Source organism: Neophocaena asiaeorientalis, unplaced genomic scaffold (assembly GCF_003031525.2).
Source record: "Neophocaena asiaeorientalis asiaeorientalis breed wild unplaced genomic scaffold, Neophocaena_asiaeorientalis_V1.1 scaffold177, whole genome shotgun sequence".
NCBI classification, from domain to species: domain Eukaryota; kingdom Metazoa; phylum Chordata; class Mammalia; order Artiodactyla; family Phocoenidae; genus Neophocaena; species Neophocaena asiaeorientalis.
This window is the reverse complement of record NW_020172779.1, coordinates 15,551,640-15,575,776: the sequence shown is the minus strand read 5'-3', so window position 1 is coordinate 15,575,776 and position 24,137 is coordinate 15,551,640. Positions and strand designations below refer to the sequence as shown.

The window sequence follows — 24,137 nt, the reverse complement described above, 5'->3', positions numbered from 1 at the left end:
CCTCATGGCCAGAGGACCTAAGGGCCATGCCTGGGACGTGTGCGCCTGCTGGGGGGAAAACGGGGATCTCTCCTGAGTCAGCCAACCCACTGTGCCAGGCAATGACCAGAACACCCCTGTAAGGGCAGTGCTGATGGTCCCCATTTGACAGATGGGGAAACTGAGGCCCGTGGAGGTTAGAGACACAGCAAGACAATTATACACTCTGTTCTGACTCTGGGTCTCGTATTCCCCCAGCAACCTCTAAGAGACCCTGTTCTTGCTTGATTTCCAGTTCATTCAACTCACGAAAAGGAGCAGAGAGCCTTCCACATCCCAGGCCTGGCTGTGGTGGTGGCCATGGCTGACCAGGGAGGGGACCAGCCCTGGAGCAAGAGCCAGTACAGACACAGGGGGAAGAAGCTGCCCTCTGAGCTTAAGCCTGTTCTGCATACAAGGGAAGAGCTAGCAGCCGTCCAGTAGCACAGAGGGAACCGTCTTCAGCCCCTACGGGTGGACCTGTAGGTGGGAGGCCCTGGTCTGCAGCCCTGATGCTGAGACTGTGGCCTTGGACGAGCTGCTTGCCCCCCTGACAGGGCAGAGGCAAGTGGGCTGAGGCAATCCCTCTGGCGCTGTCTGACTCTGACCATCGGCTCACTGAGCTGGGCCTCCGATAAGGCCTCCCCTCCATCCACCGCCTGGACCCCGACCGCTCCCCCTTCCCTCCTCCTGGATGGGGCCCTGTCTCGGGTGGGGAGGGCAGAACGTGGACAAGAGGCTGGGGCACAGGACACCCTGGGAAGGGGCCCTGCCAGCCCTGTGTGGGGAGCTTGGGGGTGTTCTTGAAGCGTGGATCGCAGGGAGGTCATCAAAATGTGTGCCTCAGTTTCCAAGTCTGTAAAGTGGGGGTGATACTCAGTGAGGCTCAGTGAGCTCCGTGTGGTCCTCAGCCCCCAGCGAGGTCCCAGCAAGGGTTGGTGCTTTTGATCCTTTAAGAGCTGAAGTTTGCAGTTGTCAGGACGTGGCTACTTGGGGTATAGGGCCAGCGACAGCTGGAGTGAGTGTGTGTGTGTATGGGGGGCAGATCTGAACACCAAGGGCAGCAGTAGGGAGGACGTGTAGACGGCTGCAGTCCCCAGTCCACATAGAACCCACCCACCAGCTTCTGCTGCCCAGGAGCTCTCGGAAAAGCCTAGAAGACAGCACCCCAACCCCAAAGCACCCTGATCATCACTCTCTCATCGCGGCCCCCAAGCTCCTTCTCGACGCGTGCTCAGCATCCAACCTGCATTCTCTGCCTCTGTCGCTGGGGCTCTGTGAGTCGGGCTTTTAGGTCCCTTGTATGGATGAAAAGCTGAGGCCCAGCCCGGAGGTGGGGGGCTGGCTCTCAGCCCCAGGTGCTGTGCCGCCATCTCCCCTCGGCCACCACTCCATCCTGCCGGGAGCACGGGCAGAGTGGGTTTCTCGTCTCCACTTTCAGATGAAGAAATCCAGGCTCAGAGATGAAACCAAAGCCTAGACTAGAATGGGGTCTTGTGACTCCTTGCTCTGTGCTCAGGAACCACGCCCGTGGCTATGGCTCGCTGATCAGTCCTCTTAGTGACCGGGTCCGAGCGGGGAGCTGGAGGCCCTGGGTAAGGGAGAAAAGGGTGGATAACGGTGCAGGTTTCTCATGGGGCAGATGGAGGCATTATTCATGGAGATGGGGAGGCAGGTGGGACCAAGCTCTTAATGGTATTTACAAGGATGCTTCTCGAACTTGCGAGGCCTCAAGGATTGACTGTGGTCGAAAGTATCAAAACTGTGGAGTCCTGGATGGCTGCTCAACCAGCTCAGTAGGCCCAGGGGAGGCACCGCTGATCTTTGCAGCAACGCCCGGGCATCCTAAGGACCAGGGCTGACCGGGTACCACTGAGATGGCGGGACCCTTGGAGATTAAGCTGGTGGTATGCTTTCCAGTTTTATGAGACCAGGAGTACGCTCTGAGAGTTGAAAGAGGAGACGTGGGAAAAAGGGAGAATATCTGGGGACACCTTGAAGGGAGGAAGCATATCTAGAGGAACATTCCAGAGCATGGGCTTTGGGGATGTCAGGCCAACCACACTCTTAATGAAGAGGCAGCAGTATGTGTTCCCTTACAAGAATCATGGCACCCGAGCCCTGTGACTGGCCCACCTGATGAATGAGTTGTGGCCCCTAGGAGTGGCTCACGCCTCCAGCTGGAAGCAAGTTTGGGGTCAAGTCCAACCTCCTCATTTTCAAGATTAGCAAATGAGCGCTATGAAGGCACGTGGCTTGTCTGATGTCGCGGTGATGACTAGCTCTCTGCGCGAGCGCGTTATTCTGCCCCAGGAGCGGGATCTGAGTCCCAGCTCTCTCAGAATATTCCTCCACCCTTAGACCACTTTCTTCCTCCTGCCCCTTTCAGCCCTGGGCGGGCTCAGGGCACATGGCCCCTCTCTCCACTCTAAGACTCGATGCAGGATTATGGGAGGGGCAGGGGAGGACCCCTCCCTTCCTGTCCTTTGGGCCTGGGCTCTCGTTTCCTCCGTCTTCCCCCTTATACCACCACCAAGGCCGAGCAGAGCCCAGGCCCATGCCCCAAGCCTGGACTTGCTTCCAGATTAGGGGGATGAGATGAGCAGATTTTATCACATCCCCTGGAATGCCCATTATTCACATTTGAGAGGCCCAGTTCCTTCTCTGATTCTGTCTCTCTTCCCCCCCACCCTGCCCCCGCCACGATGGAAGGAAGAAGGGTAGGAGAGCTGGTGGATTATCAGGACGTCACGGCTGGAGGAGATACCAGAGTCTCTCTAATTCGATGGTTTTGGAAACCATGTGTGTGTAAGAATCTTCAAGGTGCCAGTTAATGTACAGGTGCCTGGGGCTGGGGGTGGGAGGTCTCCCCAGGAATTCAGGCTCAGGGCCCCAACGTTAGGTTTTTTTCTTCTGCAAGCCCTCTAAGCTTCCCTGTCAGATTTCCAACACATTCATCTGTGCTAGGGAAAAAAAATCTGCCTCCAACACGTGAGCCGTCTTTGTCGGTAGGGACTGAGTTAACCATCTATCGCCACATCTCTAGAAATAGGAAGGGGCTGGGCACATAGCCACACTGTTGACATCCATGGAACAAGTGAGCGGATGGGCTATGAAAATCACTGTCGTTGTCAACCTGACTCAGGGTTGTAAGACACAAGTCTCCCCTTCAAGCCTCATCGTCACCACCATCACCATCACCACCATCATCATCAACATTATCACCATCATCATCATCAGTATTTCTTTCTCCTACGTGATAATCCAGAAGCGTTCACTGACTCCCTCTACATGTTCTGGGAAGCTGGCCAGGATGTGGAAACCTCGAGATCTTCTGAAGACCAACTCAGCACTGAGCCCAGCACAGCCCACCAATTACTCTGCCTCCCCCCACTTGCCCACCTGGTACTGAGCCTGGGGTCTTTACCCTTTATTCTTTAAGCCTCCCAAGAGGATTAGCACCCAAGAAGTGAGTACTAACATTATACCGTTTTACAGATGAAGAAACTGGCTCAGAGAGGCTGGGTTACTTGTCTGAGGGTGCACAGCTTGCAAGGAGAGGAGCTTAGTATTTTCCCTTCCCCACCTATTATGACCGTTCTATGTACACTTGTGTCTTTCCAGGACAACACTGTCTAGTAAAACATAATGTGAGTTCTGAATGGAATTTTACATTTTCTGGCAGCCACACTAAAACGTAAAGGTGAAATTTATTTTCATGATATATTTTGTTTAGCCCAATATCTTGAAAGTATTATCATTTCAACATGGAGTCAACAGAAAAAAATTATCATGAGAATTTCACGGTCTTGTATTCACACTAAGTCTTTGAAATCCAGTGTGTATTTTAGCCTTTCGGCTCAGCTGGGACCAGCCACATCTCAGCTGCCCAGCGGCCTCATGTAACAAGTGGCTACTGGTTGGGCAGTGCAGGTCTGGACTCTAATAAGCCTGCCTTGTAGGTGTGTGGTTTTCAAGGGAGCTGACGTACGCAGATGCTGGGGATGCAGTGCCCAGGACACAGTGAGCACTGGATCAGTGTTAGCACCCATCGTCATCCATGTTACTGGGACGGACTGTGCTCCACGGGAGTTGCTGAATGAATGAACAGTGTGCTGAAGCCTCGCCCGCAGACGTCTGCAGTGTTACACGGTTCTCTTGTGGGCCTTCCTACCCGGCTTTACTTCCTGGGTTGTGGTTGGCATCCCTCCCAGCTCCTCCCACAATCCCACCCTGGACCACTGCTGGCTCACCTCCCTGCTCCCATATGTAACCTACAGTGTGTGTAGCAGTCCCTTCCCACCGCTCAGAGAGATGGCAAAGTTTCCTGGGAGGAATTCCAGGGTTTCTGTTTGTACAAAGACAGCCTCCTGGCGTTGGGCTGCTTGGCAGGCGTGGGGCAGGGGCCTTTCCTGAAACCTGGGGAGGTGATGCCGCTGACAGCCTGGAGGTACTGCCCAGCCCAAGGTCAGGATCGGGTCTCCCAAGGAGCACCGTTCCCGTGCCCGTTCCAGAGGGTGAGCCCTCACCAAGGGCCGTGCCCAGGTGGAAAACGCCAGCCCGAGCCGTGCTCTCGCCAGCATCCTGGACAAGCAGTGGGCAGGAGGGGCCCAGAGCTGGGAGCAGAGTGTCCAATCTGACGGAAGAGGCTCTGAGCAGGGAGCTGGCGGGTGTGGGGTTTGAAATGCTAGCTCAGATCCCAGCTATACACAGGAAGTGTAAAGAAGCCATCCTGCAATCTTTTAAAAGGGATGTGCCACTTACCCGGGGCCACGTGATTCTGTAGTTGGTCTGAGGGGCTGAAAGTGGGTTTGCGTTTCACACTCAGCCCACGTATCCTCAAGCACACACGCACACACCATGGGACTTTATACCTTCAGACAAGCCGCAGTCACTTACACATGCACGCTTTTACCCCTGTGCACACCAAGACACATTTCTATGGGAGAAGGTATATGGGTCTCAGCTGTACACAGACAACCAGAGACCTAACGTGTGCCCCGGAATTTATCAGCACAGCGTTCGTGTACCTGGTCATATGCTTCTGAGAGGCTTCCCTCAAGCTGCCCTGTGTTCACTCCTCGGCAACGGGGAACTTGATGGGGCTCAGGTTGTCAGCCCCGATTAACAAGAGAGGACGGGAAGGTCCGAGTGGTTAGGGGACTTGCTGTAAGCTCAGTAGGGTCACGGACTTTGTGCTTCTCATATTTGCAGAAGTACATGGACCAGGGAGGCAAGAGGCTGTGTTGTTGAGAGCTGACCTAGGTTCAAAGGTCAGCTCCACAGATGACTAGCTGTGTGACCTTGGGCAAATTACTTAACCTCTCTGAGCTTTAGTTTTTATCTACAAAGGAAGATGATTACATCTGCTTAATAGTATTGCTATGAGAATTTAGGAGATGCTTAATAAATAATCATAAATGTCACGTGGATGAACTGAGGAAGGTCTTACGTATATAAATATATAGGCTTTGGCTCAGTGCTTGGCAACCCCCCCCAAATGTAGACCCTCTCTCTTAGCACAAGGGAGGTACTTACTACATGTAGAAGGAAGAAAAGAACAAAGAGATGGAAAAACAAGGTCTTTCTGTAGCTCACCTTTATCATATGTTACATTCCTGGGTACACTTGGCTACGTTTCTGAGCTCACTGCCCTGTCCCGCTCCTGGATTTATCTCTTCCTGGGTTGGCCTCTTCCTCCTTCAATTACGGAACTTTTCGATAATGTTTTACTATCCGACAGGGCAAGTCCCCCCTCACAATTCGACTTCCTAGAAGTTTTCTTGGCAATTCTCATGAACCTTTTCTTCCATATGGACACATCTATCATCATTTTTTTCCATTAAAACCTCAGTGGGACCTTGTATGGACTCACATTCCCTTTACGTATGAGTTTGGGGAAGATGACCACAGATGGAACTTGGCTCTGAAGGAAAGTACAGGTTGACCTTTGTCTCCCAGCCCTCACTGGGGGGTTAAGGCTCTATCCGGAGAGCTCCTGAATCAGATAACAGTGTTGCAGGGGGGAAGTATGGGTCCCCACAGAAGGTCCCCGGACAGGGGCACCGAAGAGAGGTACCTTGTCTCCTCCCAGAAACCTTCCCTCCATCCTGCTGCCTGGACTCCCAACTCCTGTGCTGTGCGTCCCCTCGGCTGAGCCTGTGGGTCTGTACCCCCTCTTCCCTAGTGCAGATTGCTCTGAGGAGGTACCTGGGGTTCCCCTGTACTTGGACCCCCCACATACTTCTCTCCTTCTCCTCACTCAGACCTCACTACCCTACCCCTCTCACCTCTTCTCCATCCACCCCCTGTCCTCCCAGACATTGCAACCCTGAAATAAAGGCTGATATGGTGTCTTCTGGGTGCTCCAGTTTTCAGGAAAGCTATGGAAGAGAGAGTGGGATTTGGCAGGAAACGATCTGAGTTTGAGCCGTCCCACTTATTAATTGTGAGACCCTGGGCAGGTCCCTTATTTGCCCTGTCTCCATTTCTTTCATTTGTAAAATGGAATTAATATCCTTTTTTAAAAAACTTTTTATTTTATATTGGAGCATACTTGATTAACAATGTTGTGTTAGTTTCAGGTGTACAGCACAGTGATTCGGTTATACGTATAATGTATCTATTCTTTTTCAAATCCTTTTCCCAGTTAGCTTGTTACAGAATATTGAGCAGAGTTCCCTGTGCTCTACAGTAGGTCCTTGTTGGTCGTCCATTTTAAATACAGCAGTGTGTACATGTCAACCCCAAACTCCAAACTCCCTAAAAGTTCCCTGACCAGGGATGGAACCCGTGCCCCCTGAATTGTGGGGGCAGAGTCTTAACCACTGGACTGCCAGGGAAGTCCCTTCTTCTTTTTCTTTTTTTTTTTGGTAGGATGGCTCAGCACCAGCTACATTCAGAAGCCGCACAAGTTATGGAGGATTTAACAGCAAGTCACCCAGACGCCCTCCCTGATCTCATCAATGCACACTACCGTGCTTGGAGGAATATCCATCACCCAGCGCCTATGAGCAACTGGCCTGTGGTCAGCCATCAGCTCTCAGCCTCAGATCTGGTTGATTCAGAACCAGCGTCTTTGAGCCCACGGGCAAGTAGCTTACCCCCAAGCCTCAGCTTCCTCATCTAGGAATGGGGCACATCAGTCCCCAAGAAAGCTGTCCATGGGTAATAAACTCCCTCTTGCCATCCTCCCTCGTTCTCTTGGCCTTACTACTGGCAGCAGGCCCTGGCCCGGGCTGTGGGATCTTGGATTCAGAAGCTCTTCACAGCTGCCCACCTCCTGCCCGCCCCGTGCCTGCTCCAAGCCTCGAGCCAGCCGCCTGGCTCTGTGCTGCCACGTGTCTTACTCCCTGGCTTCTCGGAGGTGCAGACCTTCCTCCCTTCCCCTCCGTGTGCCTTGGGATGGAGGTGGGAGAGAGAGAACCCTTAGGGTTCCCCTGAAACAGCGGGCTTCCTCTGCAGACCCGAATGTACATGCTTCATAAACTGTAGAGGGCTGTGCAAGCCCAAGGCGGCCGTATTTGGGTTAGAGAATCAGCACAAGCACTGTTTGTGCAAGTTAGTGCTTTTGTTGGGAGCTGACATGATCCCTTCCAACTTTTCTTCGCCTTTTCTAACTCCCCCACCCCCCACCCTTAGTGCTTTTGTTGGGAGCTGACATGATCCCTTCCAACTTTTCTTTGCCTTTTCTAACTCCCCCACCCCCCACCCTTAGTGCTTTTGTTGGGAGCTGACATGATCCCTTCCAACTTTTCTTCGCCTTTTCTAACTCCCCCACCCCCCACCCCCTGCCTTGTAGCATCTCCGACACTTGGAAACTCATTTTCCAAACTCAAAGACTAGAAGTCTAACAATAGTTTTCCTTACTTTATGCTGCTCAGAGAGGGTGAGTGACTAGCCCAAGGTCACACAGCCAGTCTGGGCATTCCTACGTCTGGCGTCCAGGCTCCCTGACTCTGTTCCTTTGAGTGTCCCTTTCTGCTGCATTTCAGGTGGGAATAAAAGGCGTGGAAGTCCTGTTCGTTTTGTTTCCCCAGGTGCTGGCTCTGCTCCTCCCCTTGCCGGGATCAGCTGTCCCCAGCAGCTCTACTCCTCACCCTGGGCCTCGCCCTTGCTCCTCAGTGGACACCTCCCTGCCCCCTAACATTCCAGCCCTTCTCATCCTGCCCACCCATGCAGCAGGACCGGTGGAGATGGGAGCTGGGACCCCTCTCCGTGCCCCTCCGGGCAGGACTCACCATGGCCGGGGTGCTGCCCACTGCTCCTACTGCTGTCACTGCCACCAGCGCCCACGGCAGGAACCACCTCATGCCTGGAGGTCAGTGGCCAAGGCATCTACGGAGCAGCCCAGAGGATCCGGCCACCTCTCGGGGGAGCTGGGCCGAGACTGACCTGGCCCATCGGGAGTGCCAGATATGCCTCTTCCCGCAGCCCTGAGGGGGTTTTATTAAAGCAAGATCTGACGTCAGGGTTAAGGACAAACCCTGCATTTTCCTCTGAAAAAACTTTTCCTGCCTCTCTCTCTCTCTCTCTTTTTTTTTTTTTTTCTTTCTTCCCTCTGTCCCCACCTCCAGCCCAAGCTTGGCCAGCCTCCCCGGCTCTGACAGCTCTTAAAGGGAAAGTTACAGGGCTATGATTTCACATCAGGGCGGTAAATTCTCACAGAAGGAGCTGGGGTCATCCTGCCTAGGCATTTCTCAAAGGTGGGGCGGGGGAGATGGTGGGAGGGTACCAGGCGGAGGTGGAGATACAGTTACAGGGGCCAGCGCTGGCACGGGCTTTGAAAGCGCTCCCAGTGGAGAAAATAAACTCCCTTCCATTCCCTCCCGGCTGCTCCTACTTCTGGTTTGCATTTGTCATCTTTCACTCCTCTCTCCCTGGCTGCAAGCAAAGGAGGGTGGCTTTAGTCCACTGATCATGAAATGGTATGAATTCACAAATGAGCTCAGGGCTGGGGCCCTGGTTACCATCATCACCTCCTCTACAAATTAAAGCTCTGGTTTCCAATTTACAGGCGTTCCCGCCCCTGCTTTTAGCCTGAAGCCCTTGGGTACTGGAGCTGTCTCCTGATGTCTGGGTGCCTGTTACCCCTGGTGGGTTGGGGTGCCTGGCTTTCACCCCTTGCTGGACACTTGCCACACTGGTGAGGGGTCTCCTTTGGAGCCTGGTCTGCCCTCATCCAGCCCGCTCATCCCCACGTGGACCTCAGCCACAGCCTCTGGACTGGTCCCCCAGCCTCCTGTTCATTACGTCCACACTTCTCAGAGCCACCAGGACAATCCTTGGCAAATGGAACCAAGGTGATGGTGGTCTCCTGGCTCCAGCCTCCCAAAGCCTGCCCATTGACTTAGCATGGCATTCCCAGCCCTTGCGTGGCCTCCAGGCCAGCAGCCTCCCTCATCTCTTCTCCTTCCATTCTCCCTCCCCTGTGCTACACTCAGCCTCGGTGGACTCCTTGCTGTTCCTCTCACACCCCAGCAAATTCTCATCTCTGGACCTCAGTGGGAACTCTCTCCCCTGTGGTTTTCATAACAATTACGCCATCTCTTCCCTTTTACTGTAACATATACAAGGGGATGCTGAACGATGTGTGTCTGCTCGGCGGTGGTGGCAGGCTTATGCCTGTGGAGGGAGATTATGACCATAGACACAACCTCCATAAGAGGTGACTCTGATGATCTCTCCATTCATTGACTTAGGGGTGGGCCTCTCACCCAATTCTGGCCAATGAGACAGAAAGAGGACTCTGCTGGGGGCTCCTAGAAAGGACTCCATTCCTCAGGAGGAGAAAAATCTTCTCTATGCATTCTCTTTCTTCCTTGAGTTCAAAGTTGATGGCTGGAGCTGCAGCAGTCATCTTGTGCATATAAGGCACAAGCTGGAGGATGAAAAGCCAACATGCTGAGGATGGTAGAGCAGAAGGAGGGAAAGAACCTGGGTCCTTGGAACTTAAGGTGTTACTGAATTCAACCTGGACCTTCAGACTTCCCACTGTATGAATTAATTTGATGACTTATTGCTTAAGCCATAGATTAAGAGTAATTTGCTCATATAATCCTAATGAATATACGGGATTTGTAGAAATCATGTATGTAAAGTGGCAGTGGGGTATCTGTCACAAAGAAACTGCCCAGTAAACATCAATCCTCATTTTCTTCTCATGAACTCACTTGATGCTCTTAAAACAAATTCCATGAGGCAAGCACTGCGGAAAAGTGTCATTAAAGGAATCACCCAAAGTGTTAGGTGCTAATCCAGGTTCAGTGACCCTCTGATGAGCACCAGGTAAGTAGAGGCCCTGTACTAAGAGACAGCTCATGACCACAAGGTGGACGGTATTACTACCCCATGTTATGGGGGAGGGGAAGCGGGGACTCAGAGATGCCAGGTGATGTCGGGACATGCACTAAAGTAGGGGCAGGAGCGGGGCTGGAACCAGAGTCTTTGAACCCTGACAGCGACTGAGCCCTTCCAAGCCGGCTTCACCGGCTAAAGTCCCTCAATGTTCTGTAATAAGAGTAAAGCTGAGCCCAGAGGATGCCAGGATCGCTTTTAGGAAGTCTGACTGCAGCAAGCACTTGCAACAGATCCCCCAAATCATGCTCGAAATGCTGCCCCTGTGCCTGCCGGCGAACCTCAGAGGGCTCAGCTGCCGCTCTTCATCGCCAAGGAAACCTGCAGCAAGCTGACAGCTGACACAGTGAGCCAGGCAGGGCAGTGGGTTAGGAGGGAAAGCGCCTGGGGCGCCACCGCAGCCCTGCTGCTCACCTGTGGGCCTCGGACAACCAGCAGTCTCTCTGTGCTCAGTTTTTTCTTTTCTTTTTTTTTTTTTTTGCGTTACACGGGCCTCTCACTGTTGTGGCCTCTCCCGTCGCGGAGCAGAGGCTCCGGATGCGCAGGCTCAGCGGCCATGGCTCACGGGCCCAGCCGCTCCGCGGCATGTGGGATCTTCCCGGACCGGGGCACGAACCCGTGTACCCTGTATCGGCAGGCGGACTCTCAACCACTGCGCCACCAGGGAAGCCGTCTCTGTGTTCAGTTTTGTTTGCTTGAAGAAGCAGGAGAATATGAGTGCCTACCCTGCGTGATTGTCGCGAGGCCCCCTAAGCAGACAATTTGGCGTGTCCCAGCATTTGCGAGTGCAGGACCCAGGATGGGTCGCAGCCCAGGCCGGTCTGATTGGGTGGCCTTGTGCCCATCCTACGTCAGGGCTTAAGCGTCTTGGCAGACCTCGTGTTGCAGCCTGGGTGTGTATCTGGGGTCAACCTTGGTGAGTGTGGGTCCAGGACCTGGCACTTCCCGCTCATGAGCTGGGCAATCTCTAAGTGACTGGCTGGTGGTGACCAGAACAGTAGCTGCATTTATGGAGCATCTATTGCGCCCCTGGAGACACTTGCCATTTCACTGAATCCTCATCTCAAGTCATCTCATGCCCATTCTACAGATGAGGAAACTGAGGCATGGAGAGATGAAATAAATTTCCCCAGCCATTTGGCTCACGCATGGCAAAATTGTCATCAGGACTTAGACCTGTGTGACTCCAAAACAATTTTTTTTCCAGGTAGATGAAGCTGTCTCATGAGTGGAACCAATAAGGGAATAAATGCAGGAATGAATGAATACAGTAGCTGGACAGACGGCTGGGCAGATGGACAAATGACTGAATGTGTGAGTAGATGATTCCACTGTTAGGAATATTCCATTTCCCAGGTCTCCCCAGGATGGGCTCCTCATTTTCAGTTTTCCGCATCCGTGTGCCCCTTCTCTGACCACTCTGCCTAACTCTTCAGCTCCATCACCCACTGGCTTCCTTCACCGCCCTGGCCCAAGCGCCACTGCTTGTTTGTTCAGCTATTGACTGTCTCCCTCCTGGGCTATGAGATCCACGGGCAAAGCCAGGCCTACACCTGTCTGCCTCTCTAGGCTGAAGCCCAGCAACACGCAGAACCCGGCACAGCACATGTTAGAGGCAGACTTCAAGTGAAGGGCCAGATGAATGAAGGAAGCAGACGAGTGACGTGGTGATGAGAGGGATGGATTGAGGAAGGAAGGAAGGAAAGGAGGGAGGGAGGAAATAAAAGGAAGGAAGGAAGAAAAGGAGGAAGGCGGGCAGGCCTAGAGGAAGAGGCCAGCAAGACCACGTGCCTCTGCTTCTCAAAGTGCCTGGAAGTCTGCGTAGCACATAGTAGGTCTTCAGAGTCCATTTGTGGAAAGAGGAAGCTCAGGAGTACAGGAAAGACGGAGCTGAGCTGTGTCTAGTTGACAGCAGGAATGTGTGGTGGGGCTGGGTGACAGACTACATCACCCAGGCGTGGGGCCCAGGGCCATCGCACAGGGTTATTTATCTCCTTGTCTGTAATTCATTTCTATCTGCACTGCAGAGGGTTCACGGTGCGCTGCCTAGGCCACACAGGGCCCCTCTGAGTCCAGCACTTGCTGCTCCCCTCGTCCCCATTTCCCACACCTCTCCCCACACTCGACAGCAGGATCCACATCCCTGAGCAATGTGCATATATGTGGCCTTATAAAGTATGGAATGGTTGTCAATTTAATAATTGCGTGTAAAGCACTAATGATGTGCTAAGCTCTGCTCTGAGAATCTCTCAGGTCGGTGCTCATTTCATCCCCTCCTTACATTTGGGGAAATCGAGGCACGAGGAGCTAAAGGACCGTGCAGGAGGTGACACAGCAGTCACGCAGCAGAGAGCAGATGCATGGCAGAGAGAGGACACGTGTGAGTTTGTACTCTAGGTAAAGGGCGGGATGCTCCAGCCCCGTCATTTCTCCTTTCCCCCGGTCTGTTCCAGTTTTCCGACCTCTCTGGCTACCTCTTTCCAGTGTGTGGCTTCTGACCGTCGCCCTGGTTTCCCCAGTGTGCGACGTTCGGGTCCTGTTTCATCCCATCCCCCTAGTGAGGGGCCCTCCTGTGACCTCCGACTCCCCACCTGCCAGGCCTGCTGGGGAGTTTCTCTGGGATTTAGGCCTCACCCTTAGCTGTTCCCGTTGTTGATGCCGTTCCCATGTGGCATCAAGTCCATGGTTCAGGGCTGCCTGCACAGCCTGGGTCAGTCTCCTGCCCCCTGCCACTCTCCTGCTGTGTGACCTTGGGGAAGTCACATAATCTCTCTGTGTGCTGGCTTCCTCATCCCTAAAACAGGGATGAGAGAGGTATTGATCACTCTGAATTGCTCCTCGCACAGGGTAAGTGCTGTGGGAGGATGTATTAGACACGCTTAGCTCATAGTAGATGCTCAATAAAGCCCCTGGTCCGTGATGAATATTCTTCTTTGGACTCTGGGCTCGGAGTGCTTCAAGGGCAGGGTCTGGACGAGGGCGTCCAGGTCTGGGCCCTGCAACCTGACCTGACACAGAGCAGGCACTCGGGACGTATGTGGCGGGGAGGACAGAGGCTGGGGTGGGGACAGTGTCAGGGCTCTGGCCTCATTGCCCGAGGAGGCCACGGCTCCACTTCCGCCTCTCCCGGCCGAGGGTCCCTGCGTCCAGCTGTTCGTAAGCTCTCCTTCAGTCTGAGCCCAACCTCTCAGCGGTTTCTCTAACAGACCTCCCAGAGCAGCTGTAAATAAATTCCAAAGAGCGGCTGGTGGAGGGGGTTTAAGAACAGAGGCCTGTTGAAAGCATTGCGACGCCAAACAATAAGGCCTCCTTGACCAGAGCCAGATGCACAGAGAATTCCAGAGACGCTCAGGACCAGGCGTCCAGAGGCCCCGGATCTGCTCACATCCTATTTGTTTGTCATTTATTTGTCCCACGAATGTGCACGGAGCCCATACAGTATGGCGGCACGATGCCAGCTCCCGGGGCTACTCAGATGCACACCCCACACCCCGGCCGGGCCAGCAGAGGCCACTTCCGCTGAACCAACACGGCTGCTTTAGAAAGCAGAGGATTTGGGACTGGTCTGCTCTGCCTTCCGCCTCCCTGTGATGCTGGCGCGGTGGCACAGGTGGGGCTCTACCTCTCCTCCTGGGGCCTAAGCGAGAATGGAGGCACTGATGAAGGGTGACCCTGGGCTCCAGGTCTGCTCAGAGGTCAAGGTCAAGGTAACTGTCCCTCCTGCCCCAGACTAAACAGCTAGGGCGGCTCTGGGAGGGTCACTGGGCAGCCCCTGGCCGGCTCCACAGCTGCTACTCATTTCTTGAGCTGCGACTGACTTGGACAGAAGCTCACCTCTAGCGCCAGCCTTGGCTACAGGTAGGGGCCCCCAGGGAAGGTGGAAGAGAAGAGCAAGGGCTTTGGGGTTAGGGGGGCCGGCGTCAAACTCTCGCTTTGTTATGTACAAGCTGGGAGATCCTGGGGAAGCCACTTCACCTCTCTGAGCCTCAGTTTTCCTATCAGTAAAATGGGGGTGATGATAACGGCTACCTCCCAGGGTTGTGATGGAGATGAAGTTAGTGCTCAGCATGTGGTAGATGCCGAATATATGGTTTTTATTAATATTCCTCTTTGCTCTTCATCACAGACACTCTTCCAGTGTCCTCCGCCCGGGTCACCTTGATCCCTCCCCTCCAGCTATGAGTCTCCTGTCCTCAGCAGGGCTGAGGTTGGGACACAGCGTCCCCTGTTCTTCACGCCGCCTCCTCCAGTAAAATCTCCCAGTCCTCAGGGCGAGTGTTTCTGCTGGTCTCTTTGATGAAATTGACTGGGGGTGTGCGCAGGTGAGGAAAGAGAAATGAAACCGGTGAGACAGAGGCAGCAGTGCCGGCTGGCCTGACTCACTCCCTGCTGGCCCCTGACAACACCCTGGGAATTCTCCCCTAAAGGGGAGGCGGGGTCACCTCACTGAAGACCCCTTCAGAACCACATGTAAATGCGTCCTGAACTCTCCCACCCAGAGACCCCCTCCAGCCCCGGACCTGGGCTCCAGCTACAAGGATTCCTGGGCAAAAGCAAGGCGCTGCTGTGGGTGGTAGAAGGGACACAGGGTCACAGGACACCCTTGTCATCTCTACGCCCCCTGGGAGCTGGCCCTTTGCTAGGCATGCAGAGTCACTCAATAGACTTTAGGTACAAAAACAAAGCTCCCTCACCCTCTTAGAGATGGATAATGCCATCTATTGCATGGGATTTCTGTGAGCATTAAATCAAAGAAAGTGCTTCCGAGCCCTGGGATAGGAGCTGACACAGGTTGCTTCTATGTGTTAGGTTCTCCCCCAAGCTCTCCCATTTTTTTTTTAAAGACTTTAGTTTTTAGAGCAGTTTTAGGGTTAAAACAAAGTCGAGAGGAAGGCACAGAAATTTCCTATATACCCACGGACCACACAAACGTATAGCCTCCCCCATTATAAAGATCACTCACTAGAATGGTACCTTTCTTACCAAGGATGAACTGACATTCATGCATCATTATCACCCAGAGTCCACAGTTAGGTTCGCTCTTGGTGTTGTACATTCAATGGTTTTAGACAAATATACAATGACATATATGCACCATCCCAGTATCACACAGAGTAGTTTCACTGCCCGAAAAATCCTCTGAGCTCTGTCATTCATCCCCTTGCCTCCCTAGCCCCTGGAGACCCCTGGTCTTTTACTCTCTTTGTAGTTTTTCCTTTTCCACAATGTCATACAGTTGCAATCTTATAGCATGTAGCCTTTTCAGATTGGCTTCTTTCACTTAGCAATATGCACTTGAGTTTCTTCCTTGTCTTTAATGACTTGATAGTTGATGTCTTTTCAGTGCTGAATAATATTCCATTGTCTGGATGCACTTGTCTATTTATTTATCCATTCACCTTCCAAAGGACATCTCAGTTGCTTCTGAGTGCAGGCAATTATGAATAAAGCTGGAATACACATCCGTGGGCAGGTTTCTGGGTGGCTATAACTTTTCAACTCATCTGGGTATATACCAAGGAGCACAACTGCTGGATTGTATGTAAGACTATGTGTAGTGTCGTAAGAAACTGTCAAAGTGTCTTCCGAAGTGTATCTACCATTTTGCATCCCCACCACCAGTGCCTGAGAGTTCCTGTTGATACACATCCTCACCGGCATTTGCTATTGTCAGTGTCCTGGATTTGGGCCATTCTAGTAGGTGTAGAGTAGCATCTCACTGTTGTTTTAATTCGTCACCTCAGAGCCACTGGACAGGCAGTCGCTAACGTCATCCCCATTTTACTCAGGCGGAAATTTGTGTTCACAGAAGTAAGTAATGACCCAAAGTCACATGAGGGGTGGAGCTGGGGTTTGGACCCCAGGATGCTGGTGCCCTTGCCCAGGTTTATGACTCTCTGAGGGAGGAGGGGCTCTCGGGGCTCCAGGGCTCTTGAGTGCTCAGACGAGGAAAAGCATGGTCTGGGGTCCTGGGCAGGTTTGGTGAAAAAGCTACGTGCATGCTGGACTGTGCAGGTTGCACTGGGTTTGGGTCGGCAGCCGGCGGGAAGGAAGCTGGGTTCCAGGCTGGGAAGCAGAGAGCAGCCCCGCTGTGGAAAGGAGCGTCATGTTACCCTTGTCCTTGGCTCTGAGGCTTTCCAAAGCGCTCATGGAAAGAACATTCAAGAAGAAGGTTCCACACCAGCCTGTGCCAGGAGACACCCCAGCATCTGCACCAGGCTGGGGGAGCCACTGTGTCTTCATTCTTGAGCCCCTGGGTGTCTGACCAGCCTCAGATGCAGCCCAGTGTTGACTGGGCATTCTTGAAAGGAACTGTGCATGGGATTCACCTGGAAGCTTTTAAAATGTACACATTCCCAGGACTGCAACTCAGAGGTTGTGAGTCAGTGTGTCTGGAAAAGGCTGCAAATTTGCTTTTAAACAAACACTTCCTGGTTAGTCTGAAGAAGGGCTTCCTTGGAGCCTGACTTGAAAAACTGGTCAGAGTCATCAAGCCTGTGCTGTGATACAAACTGGCCTGGGTCTGATCCCGGCTCCTGTCAGTGTTTCATCTTGGAGAAGCTGTGGACATTCTCTGAGCCTCTGATTTTTTATCTGTAAAATGGGGTAATAAGATACGTTCCATTGCGGGTATGAGGATGAAATGAAAAACTGTGTTAGTTTTCCGGTGCTGTTGTAACAGATGACCATAAACTTGGTACTTAAAACAACAGAAATGTATTCTCTCACAGTTCTGGAGTCCAGAAATCAGAAATCGAGGTGACGGCCAGGCTGGACTTTCTTCCAATTCTGGGGGAGACTGTTCCTCAGCTCTTCCAGGTCCTGGGGGGCCCCATCGCTCCTTGGCTTGTGGCCACATTGCTCTGGTTCCTGCTTGTCTTCACATGGCCTCTCCTCTCCTATTTGTGTGTCTGTCCACTGTGTGTCTCTTATAAGGGACACTTGTCATTAGATCTGGGGCCACCCAAATAATCCAGGATGATCTCACCTTGAGATGTTTAACTTAACGGCATCTGTAAAGCCCCCTTTCCTGAATACGGTCGCATTCACATAACATCTTATGGAAAAACCCAAACGAACTTTTTGGCCAACCCAACATCTTTGGGACAGTTACCATTCAACCCCCTATATTTGAAAACTCTCAGTACAAGGCCTGGGGCATCACAGGGGCTCAATAAATAGTATTCTTCTACTCCTGCCCTTTCTTGCTTCTCTGTTGGTAAATTCTGCTCTTTCTACCTTCAAATAAATGTACAACCTGACCACATCTTACCACTTCCACTGCCACCATTCAGGTCCTGTGACCTGGGCTCACCAGGGACAGTGTCAGCCCCGGGAGAGTCCTGAGAAGGTCTGGTAGCCACTCCAATGGCTGGGCATGCAGCCGAGGCTGGCCCCGTAGGTGCAGCGCAGTGGCCGTGGTGGAACTCGGGGCCTCACCAGATACAGGGGTGCAGTCTGGCAGGCCCTCGGGGGTGTCGGGGCTTTGAGAATCAGCCCAGCTGCTCAGTATTTCCTGAGGGTGTGGAGCAGATCAGCGGCCCTTCCGGGACTCAGTTCCCCATCCACGTGATGAAGAGGAGGCCTCCACTCTGCAGCCTTGAGGCCCCGGGCTCTGCATTTGAATGACATCTCTACTGCGTAGGCAGCATTGGCGCAGAGGAAAGAGAGATTATCAAGGGCTCCAGTGGAAAGTGGGGTTTTCTAGACATGAGGGACCAATGTCCTTAACCGTGTACCCAACACTGTCCCTGATGACCTCCAGCCTCATGTCCCACCATACACCCCTCACTTTCCTCCGCCCAGGCCAGGCTGATGTCCCACAGGGCCAGGCTGCACCCTGGTCTCTGCTCTTCCCACCGAGGCTTTCAGCAGCTTCTTTGCTGCAAACTCTTACTCATCCTTCAAGCATCTGCTCAGGGTTTACGGCCCCCAGCAAGCTTCTGTATCACTCTGGATTCAGAGGGGGAAAGGAATTGCCGTAAGCATAACGGGAATACAGATTCCTTGCATTGCACAAAGGAATTTATGGAATTTATTCTGTATGGGAATTTCGGCATTAGTGCTCACACACATGAGTACTGAACAGGGAGGAATGGGGAGAGGTGAGGTCAGGGAACAGTCCCCAATCAGTCCACCAGAGTTTGATTTTGACCCTGCTGCCCCTCGTGACCCCCGTGCCCACTGGGTCTCTGGCAGTTACTGCTCTGAGACTCTGGTATCCCCGCGGGACACAAGGCGCGCATTTGATGGGAACACCTCCCACTGTCAATACCGCCCTGCAGGATACGTTGCCATCAGAGGCTTTCAAGGATGCTGGAGCCCCCTCCCCAGTGTGTATCCCAAAGGCTTGAAGAAGGAATGTCCACTGAACCTCCTGGGGAAACTAACTCGGGGGTGGGTGAGCACATTGAATTATAAAACCCATTCCATTTTTTTTTAATTAAAAAAAAATTTTTTAACATCTTTATTGGGGTATAATTGCTTTACAATGGTGTGTTAGTTTCTGCTTTATAACAAAGTGAATCAGTTATACATATACATATGTTCCCATATCTCTTCCCTCTTGCGTCTCCCTCCCTCCCACCCATTCTAGTAATCCAGTCTCCCTAAGTCCAAGGAAATTCTGACATTTCAACCTTGTTCTGTTTTGACCACCTTTGAGCCAGTTTCAGTGAATTTACCAAACTGTTAAAACTACTCACAGCTGCTTAAGCTGGCATCTTGAATCCAGACTCTCTGGTTAGTTAGATCATGTTAACAAATAAGACCTGATTCAGTATCATGTTCCTTGCACCCTGATTCGACATCCTTATGAATCACTTACACACGGATGACCTAAGTGCCTGTTCATATAAATTAGCAAAAATTTTTTTTTTTTTTTCTTTGTGGTACGCAGGCCTCTCACTGTTGTGGCCTCTCCCGTTGCGGAGCACAGGATCCGGACGCGCAGTCTCAGCAGCCATGGCTGATTGGCCCAGCTGCTCCGCGGCACGTGGGATCTTCCTGGACCAGGGCACGAACCCGTGTCCCCTGCATCGGCAGGCGGACTCTCGACCACTGCACCACCAGGGAAGCCCAATTAGCAAAATTTTACAGGTGATACATCGCATCCCTTAGTGCTGCTGGAAGGTGCATCTGGCTGAAAATCTAGGAGCAACGTGAGCTGGTGGAGGTAGACCTCGGGGAGGATTGACACTGCCCCACCTGCAGTCCCCTCAGGACCCTTCTTCATAGGTTCTGCAGACAAGGGAAGATGAGCCTCTCAGACGGGGAGGAAGGGCCGTTTTCTACTGGAAAAGGAAGCTTATAGAATTAGGGACTCTGTGGTCCTTGGAATCTTCATTGGAATCTTCCCACATGCCCTCATTCTGATATCGATGGTCTCATTTTCCCAATTCCTCCTTCTTTGCAAGGCTGTGAATTCCATTTGCATTGTAATCCAGCTGCCCCAGGATTTGGTGTTGGGTTGGCTCACACACACACACACATATCTACTGGTTCGCATCCTTGTTCTAGGGAGAAAAACATTCTAGACACATGACATTCTGCTATATCCTCAGTTCTCCCAAGCTCTGGATGGGGAATGCAGGTGTCTGCTATGGGTGGTCCTGTCTGTCAACTGTTGGAGGCTTTTTGGGGCCAAGGGCTGGGAGTCACTGCCTCCTTAAAGCCACACCTACCCCCTCCCCCGCCTTCCTGGAGATGATCGGCTGAAGGTGAAGCTTACATGGCCAAGCCCCCTTCCCTGCGTGAGCTGGGAAGCCACTCTGCAGAGCAATTTGGCACTGTTTAATAAGATCAATAAAATAAAACAGGCGTGCGTCCTATGGCCCGGCAGCCCCACTCTTGTGTATACGCCCCGAGACTCTTTCCAGGGACTATAAAGGGATACGTGGGAAGATGTTAATCTGGGTTTAGCTTGAGGTGATGAGACGCTGGAGGGGGCCTGGTGTCCACGTGGGGAAAACGGGGAAGTAAACCCGGTGGACAATGCAAACCACGGAGAAACAACAGTTGTGCCCAGAGCAACAGGCGAGACCTGTGAACCCAAAGATGAATGAAAGACTTAAACAGGGGGGCTTCCCTGGTGGTGCAGTGGTTGAGAGTCCGCCTGCCGATGCAGGGGACACGGGTTCCTGCCCCGGTCCGGGAAGATCCCACATGCCGCGGAGCGGCTGGGCCCATGAGCCATGGCCGCTGAGCCTGCGCGTCTGGAGCCTGTGCTCCGCGGCGGGAGAGGCCACGCAGTGAGAGGCCCGTGCACTGCAAAAAAAAAAAAAAAAAAAAAAAGTGCCACAGACTTCATGGCTTAAATAACAGAAATGGATTTATTTTCTCCCATTTCTGGAGGCTGGATGTCCAAGACCAGGATGTCAGCAGGGCTGGTGTCTATGAGGCCTCGTCCTTGGCTTGTAGAAGATGTCTCCCTGTGTCTTCACAAGGTCTCCCCTCTGTGGGTGTCTGTTTCCCAATCTCCTCTTATAAGGACACCAGTCACAACGGATTAGCGTCCACCCTAGTGATCTCATTTTAACGTAGTCACACCTTTGAAGACCCTGTCTCCAAATATAGTCACGTTCTGAGATCCTGGGGGTTAGGACTTCAACACATCAATTTTAGGGAGGGATCCAACCCAGCGCATAACAAGTGGCTCGTAATCAACAGAGCCGGACTTGAACCCAAACCTTTGGGGCCGTTCGGTCCTTTGCCCACCCACAGATGACCCAGGTCTAAAGCACACACAGCGTGAAGCTTCGCTTGCCCTAACATCCTCATGAGTCTGTTTTGACCGTGTCTGAGCGACCGGTCTGGCCCTGGTTCTCTGCGCACGTCCTTGCCAAATTCCCTTGAATCAATCATCAGGGCAAATTCTCCGGGGACAGGCAAGTGGACGTGGTAAGTGGCAGGGCCTTGACAGCCTAGCGGACCGTGGGCCGGGGTTTGGGGAAGCCAGGTGGCTACTGGGTTTGTGCACAGTCCTCTGAGCCGCAGAGCTTCTTCTGGATGAACGGCCGGTCTGCAGCAGGGCTGGGATGACCTCTCCCCCCTGGCCACAGCGCTCAGCTCGCTTCAACATAGAGGCCAGCTGGCCGGAGTCCCACACGATTCCCTGGAGCTCTGAGCGCGTGGGAGGTCCCAAAAGTCAGACAGCATCCCCGGTTTGGCATCTTTTCCTGCCAAGCCCGTCTGGGACTTTTGGAGATGGCTATGATTTCTTCCCGGTACCTCTGAGCAGCGATGTTGGTCTCTGGGCATCATGGTCCTTGAGTGCCAGATGTCTCATACTCTCCCCCAGTTCTGTGTCCAGTGTGTGTGAACAGATGGAGACATAGATGTCACTGTGGGGAAGAAACATGACCACCTCCTGACCCTTGCCCTTCACTCTGCACAAACTCAGATGTCCTCCCCACTCTCAAATCTCTAACATCTGTGTAAAGTGAGTTAATTTAACTCCACACTGTCTACAGACCCAACCGGGAGCTAGGCCCTCACTTACAGAGGTGACCCCAAGGTGACCAAGGGGATAAGCTGAGGTCCTGGTCACTGCAGAGCCATGGGGATCATAGCAGGTCCACATGCAACTTCCCCACATGGCAGATGGAGGTCATCCAGGCATGCATCAAGGTGAGCAAACCTGGGAAGGCCATGGGCAGGATCTAAAGGGCACGTAAGGATGAATAAGAGTTTGGTTGCTAGGTAGGGTGTGGAGAGGGAGTCAAATTCCAGGCAGAGGAAAGAATACACAGATTCACCATGCAATCCTGTGTTTACTGAGCTCTTTGTTTGTACCAGGTGCCTTGTAAAGCACTTTACACATATTCATTCAATAATCTTCACCGCAAAACACAGCAGTCCTTTCGTCTCCATTTTATATGTGCAGATAAATTCAACCACATGCCTCAAATTTCATGGCTCATAAGTGGCAGAGGTGGGATTCAAACCCATAGAGCTTGGCTCCAAGTCTACCTCCTTAACATGGTTCCCATCTAGTTCTCTACAGGCCTGATGGGGATGCTCCCCTTCGCTGTTCTCTGTTCTCTGAGCACCTACTGTGTGCCAGACACTGGAAGGGGCTGGGGTTAGGGTGGCCAATTACAGCCCTGGCCTCCAAAACATTAACATATAAAGAAATAGTCAAGTTCAATACTAAGCAGTAGAGTTGCCATTGAGGCAAACTCAGGGAATTATGGGGATACACTCAGCCTGGGGGAGGCATGGTCTACGGGGCCGGAGGTGGGTGGGAGTTTGCAGGTGGAGGACATAGGGCACGGCACGTCTGCGGGCCGGGAAGAGTCCAGCCTGTCTGGGGAGCTGCCAGAACTAGAAAACCCTTGCGGTCCTGCTAAGGAGTGTGGGGTCCCTCTGAGGGCTGTGGGAACCACTGAAAAGGTGTCGACAGAACAGTGCTGTGGTCAGATCTTCTAGAATGTTCTTGGTGGCAGCCACCAGGAAAAGGCCTGGTGAGGAGAGAGCTGTTGGCGGGGGTCCAGCTGGAAGCCGGTTAGGGTACAGTGGCGGGGAGACTGGGGCTCGGGGGACACCAGGGGTGTAGTAGAGGGAAAGGCTCAACGGGGAAAGGAGAGCATGTCAGGAGACAGTTGACTTCGGTCTCCAGGTGATGGCAGCTCCTCGGGCTTCTGAGAAGGAGGTGACATGATGAGAGGTCAATAAATGACGCATGGATGGATGGATTGGCAGTGGTGGGGAGAAAGCAGATACGAGGGGAGACAAGTGTGAAGGCTGGGGTCCCAGGCTGGAGAAGGGACACCTGATGAGGTGGAAACACACCTGTGACAGCTGCCAGCTTGACTGACTTTAGAATCTGGGCATTCAGGAGACACGGGTTAAACTCCACCACTGGGGGAAAGCAGCGTGAGTAAAGGTGAGAATAGAGGTGAGTAGCTCATCAAAGTTCCAGCCTTGCGCTCGGCACTGGGTATGGCTGGGGAACTAGCTGACTAGGATCCCCACAGAGTGCACGGCCCTTGGAGGAGTAATGGAGACAGAGACTGGACACTGAAATCAAGAGCGGGCTTGCAGACCAGAGCACGACTCTGTCTCCCATCCCTGCTGCTCCGAATGCTTTCAGATGTTCCACATCCATCGTTTCTCCTCCATGCAGGTGTCAGCCAGAGGTCTCACTCCATCTCTTGTTCCTACAGCATTTTGTTTTTCCCTGTTCGGTTCAAAAGACAGTTACAGATGTTACACATAAAATATACACGTATATTATGTGTATTATAATCATGTGGATATACTTTCAACTCTCTCAACAGACTGTGAGCTACTTGGGGTCAGAAGTGGGACTTTGTTTAGCTGGGTACACCTGTGCTAATAATGTCTGACCTTGTTCAGGTTAAGTGTTTACAGGAAGGAAGGGGGGAACGGAAAGAGGAAGAGAGGGAGAAAAGAGGAAAGAAAAAAAGGAAAAGAAGCATAAAGAGCAAAAATAATAAAGAAAAAGATGACTGAATTGGGAAAATGAATATATAGGTGGGTGGTTTGATGGTTAGAAAGATGAATGGATGTATAGGTGGATGGATGGATAGACAGACAGATGAATGGATAGATAGTGATTAAATGGATGAAGAAACAGGAATGTGGGAGAACCGAAGAGCAATGTTAGAGTTTTTGCAAACCATTGGGATGGCAGGGCTAGCCCTGCGATCTGCGGTCTGGTGGTCTCAGAGAATGACAGGGTCACTTGGCTGGTTGTAGGGCAGAACTGGGCCTAAAGACCTGACTCTTGGCCCTGAGCT

The 24,137-nt window shown here is 52.5% G+C and overlaps 1 protein-coding gene across 1 annotated transcript in view; it reads right to left on the bottom strand.

Annotated features, from left to right (window-relative positions):
• Window positions 1-8,417, bottom strand: part of CCN4 (cellular communication network factor 4) — a 30,537-nt gene extending 22,120 nt beyond the window's left edge. Inside the window, exon 1 of the mRNA XM_024740968.1 lies at window positions 8,259-8,417. Coding sequence (XP_024596736.1) covers window positions 8,259-8,330 — 72 coding nt within the window. The 5' untranslated portion in view covers window positions 8,331-8,417. The remainder of the gene's footprint in view (window positions 1-8,258) is intronic.
• Between the last annotated feature and the right edge of the window lie 15,720 nt (window positions 8,418-24,137).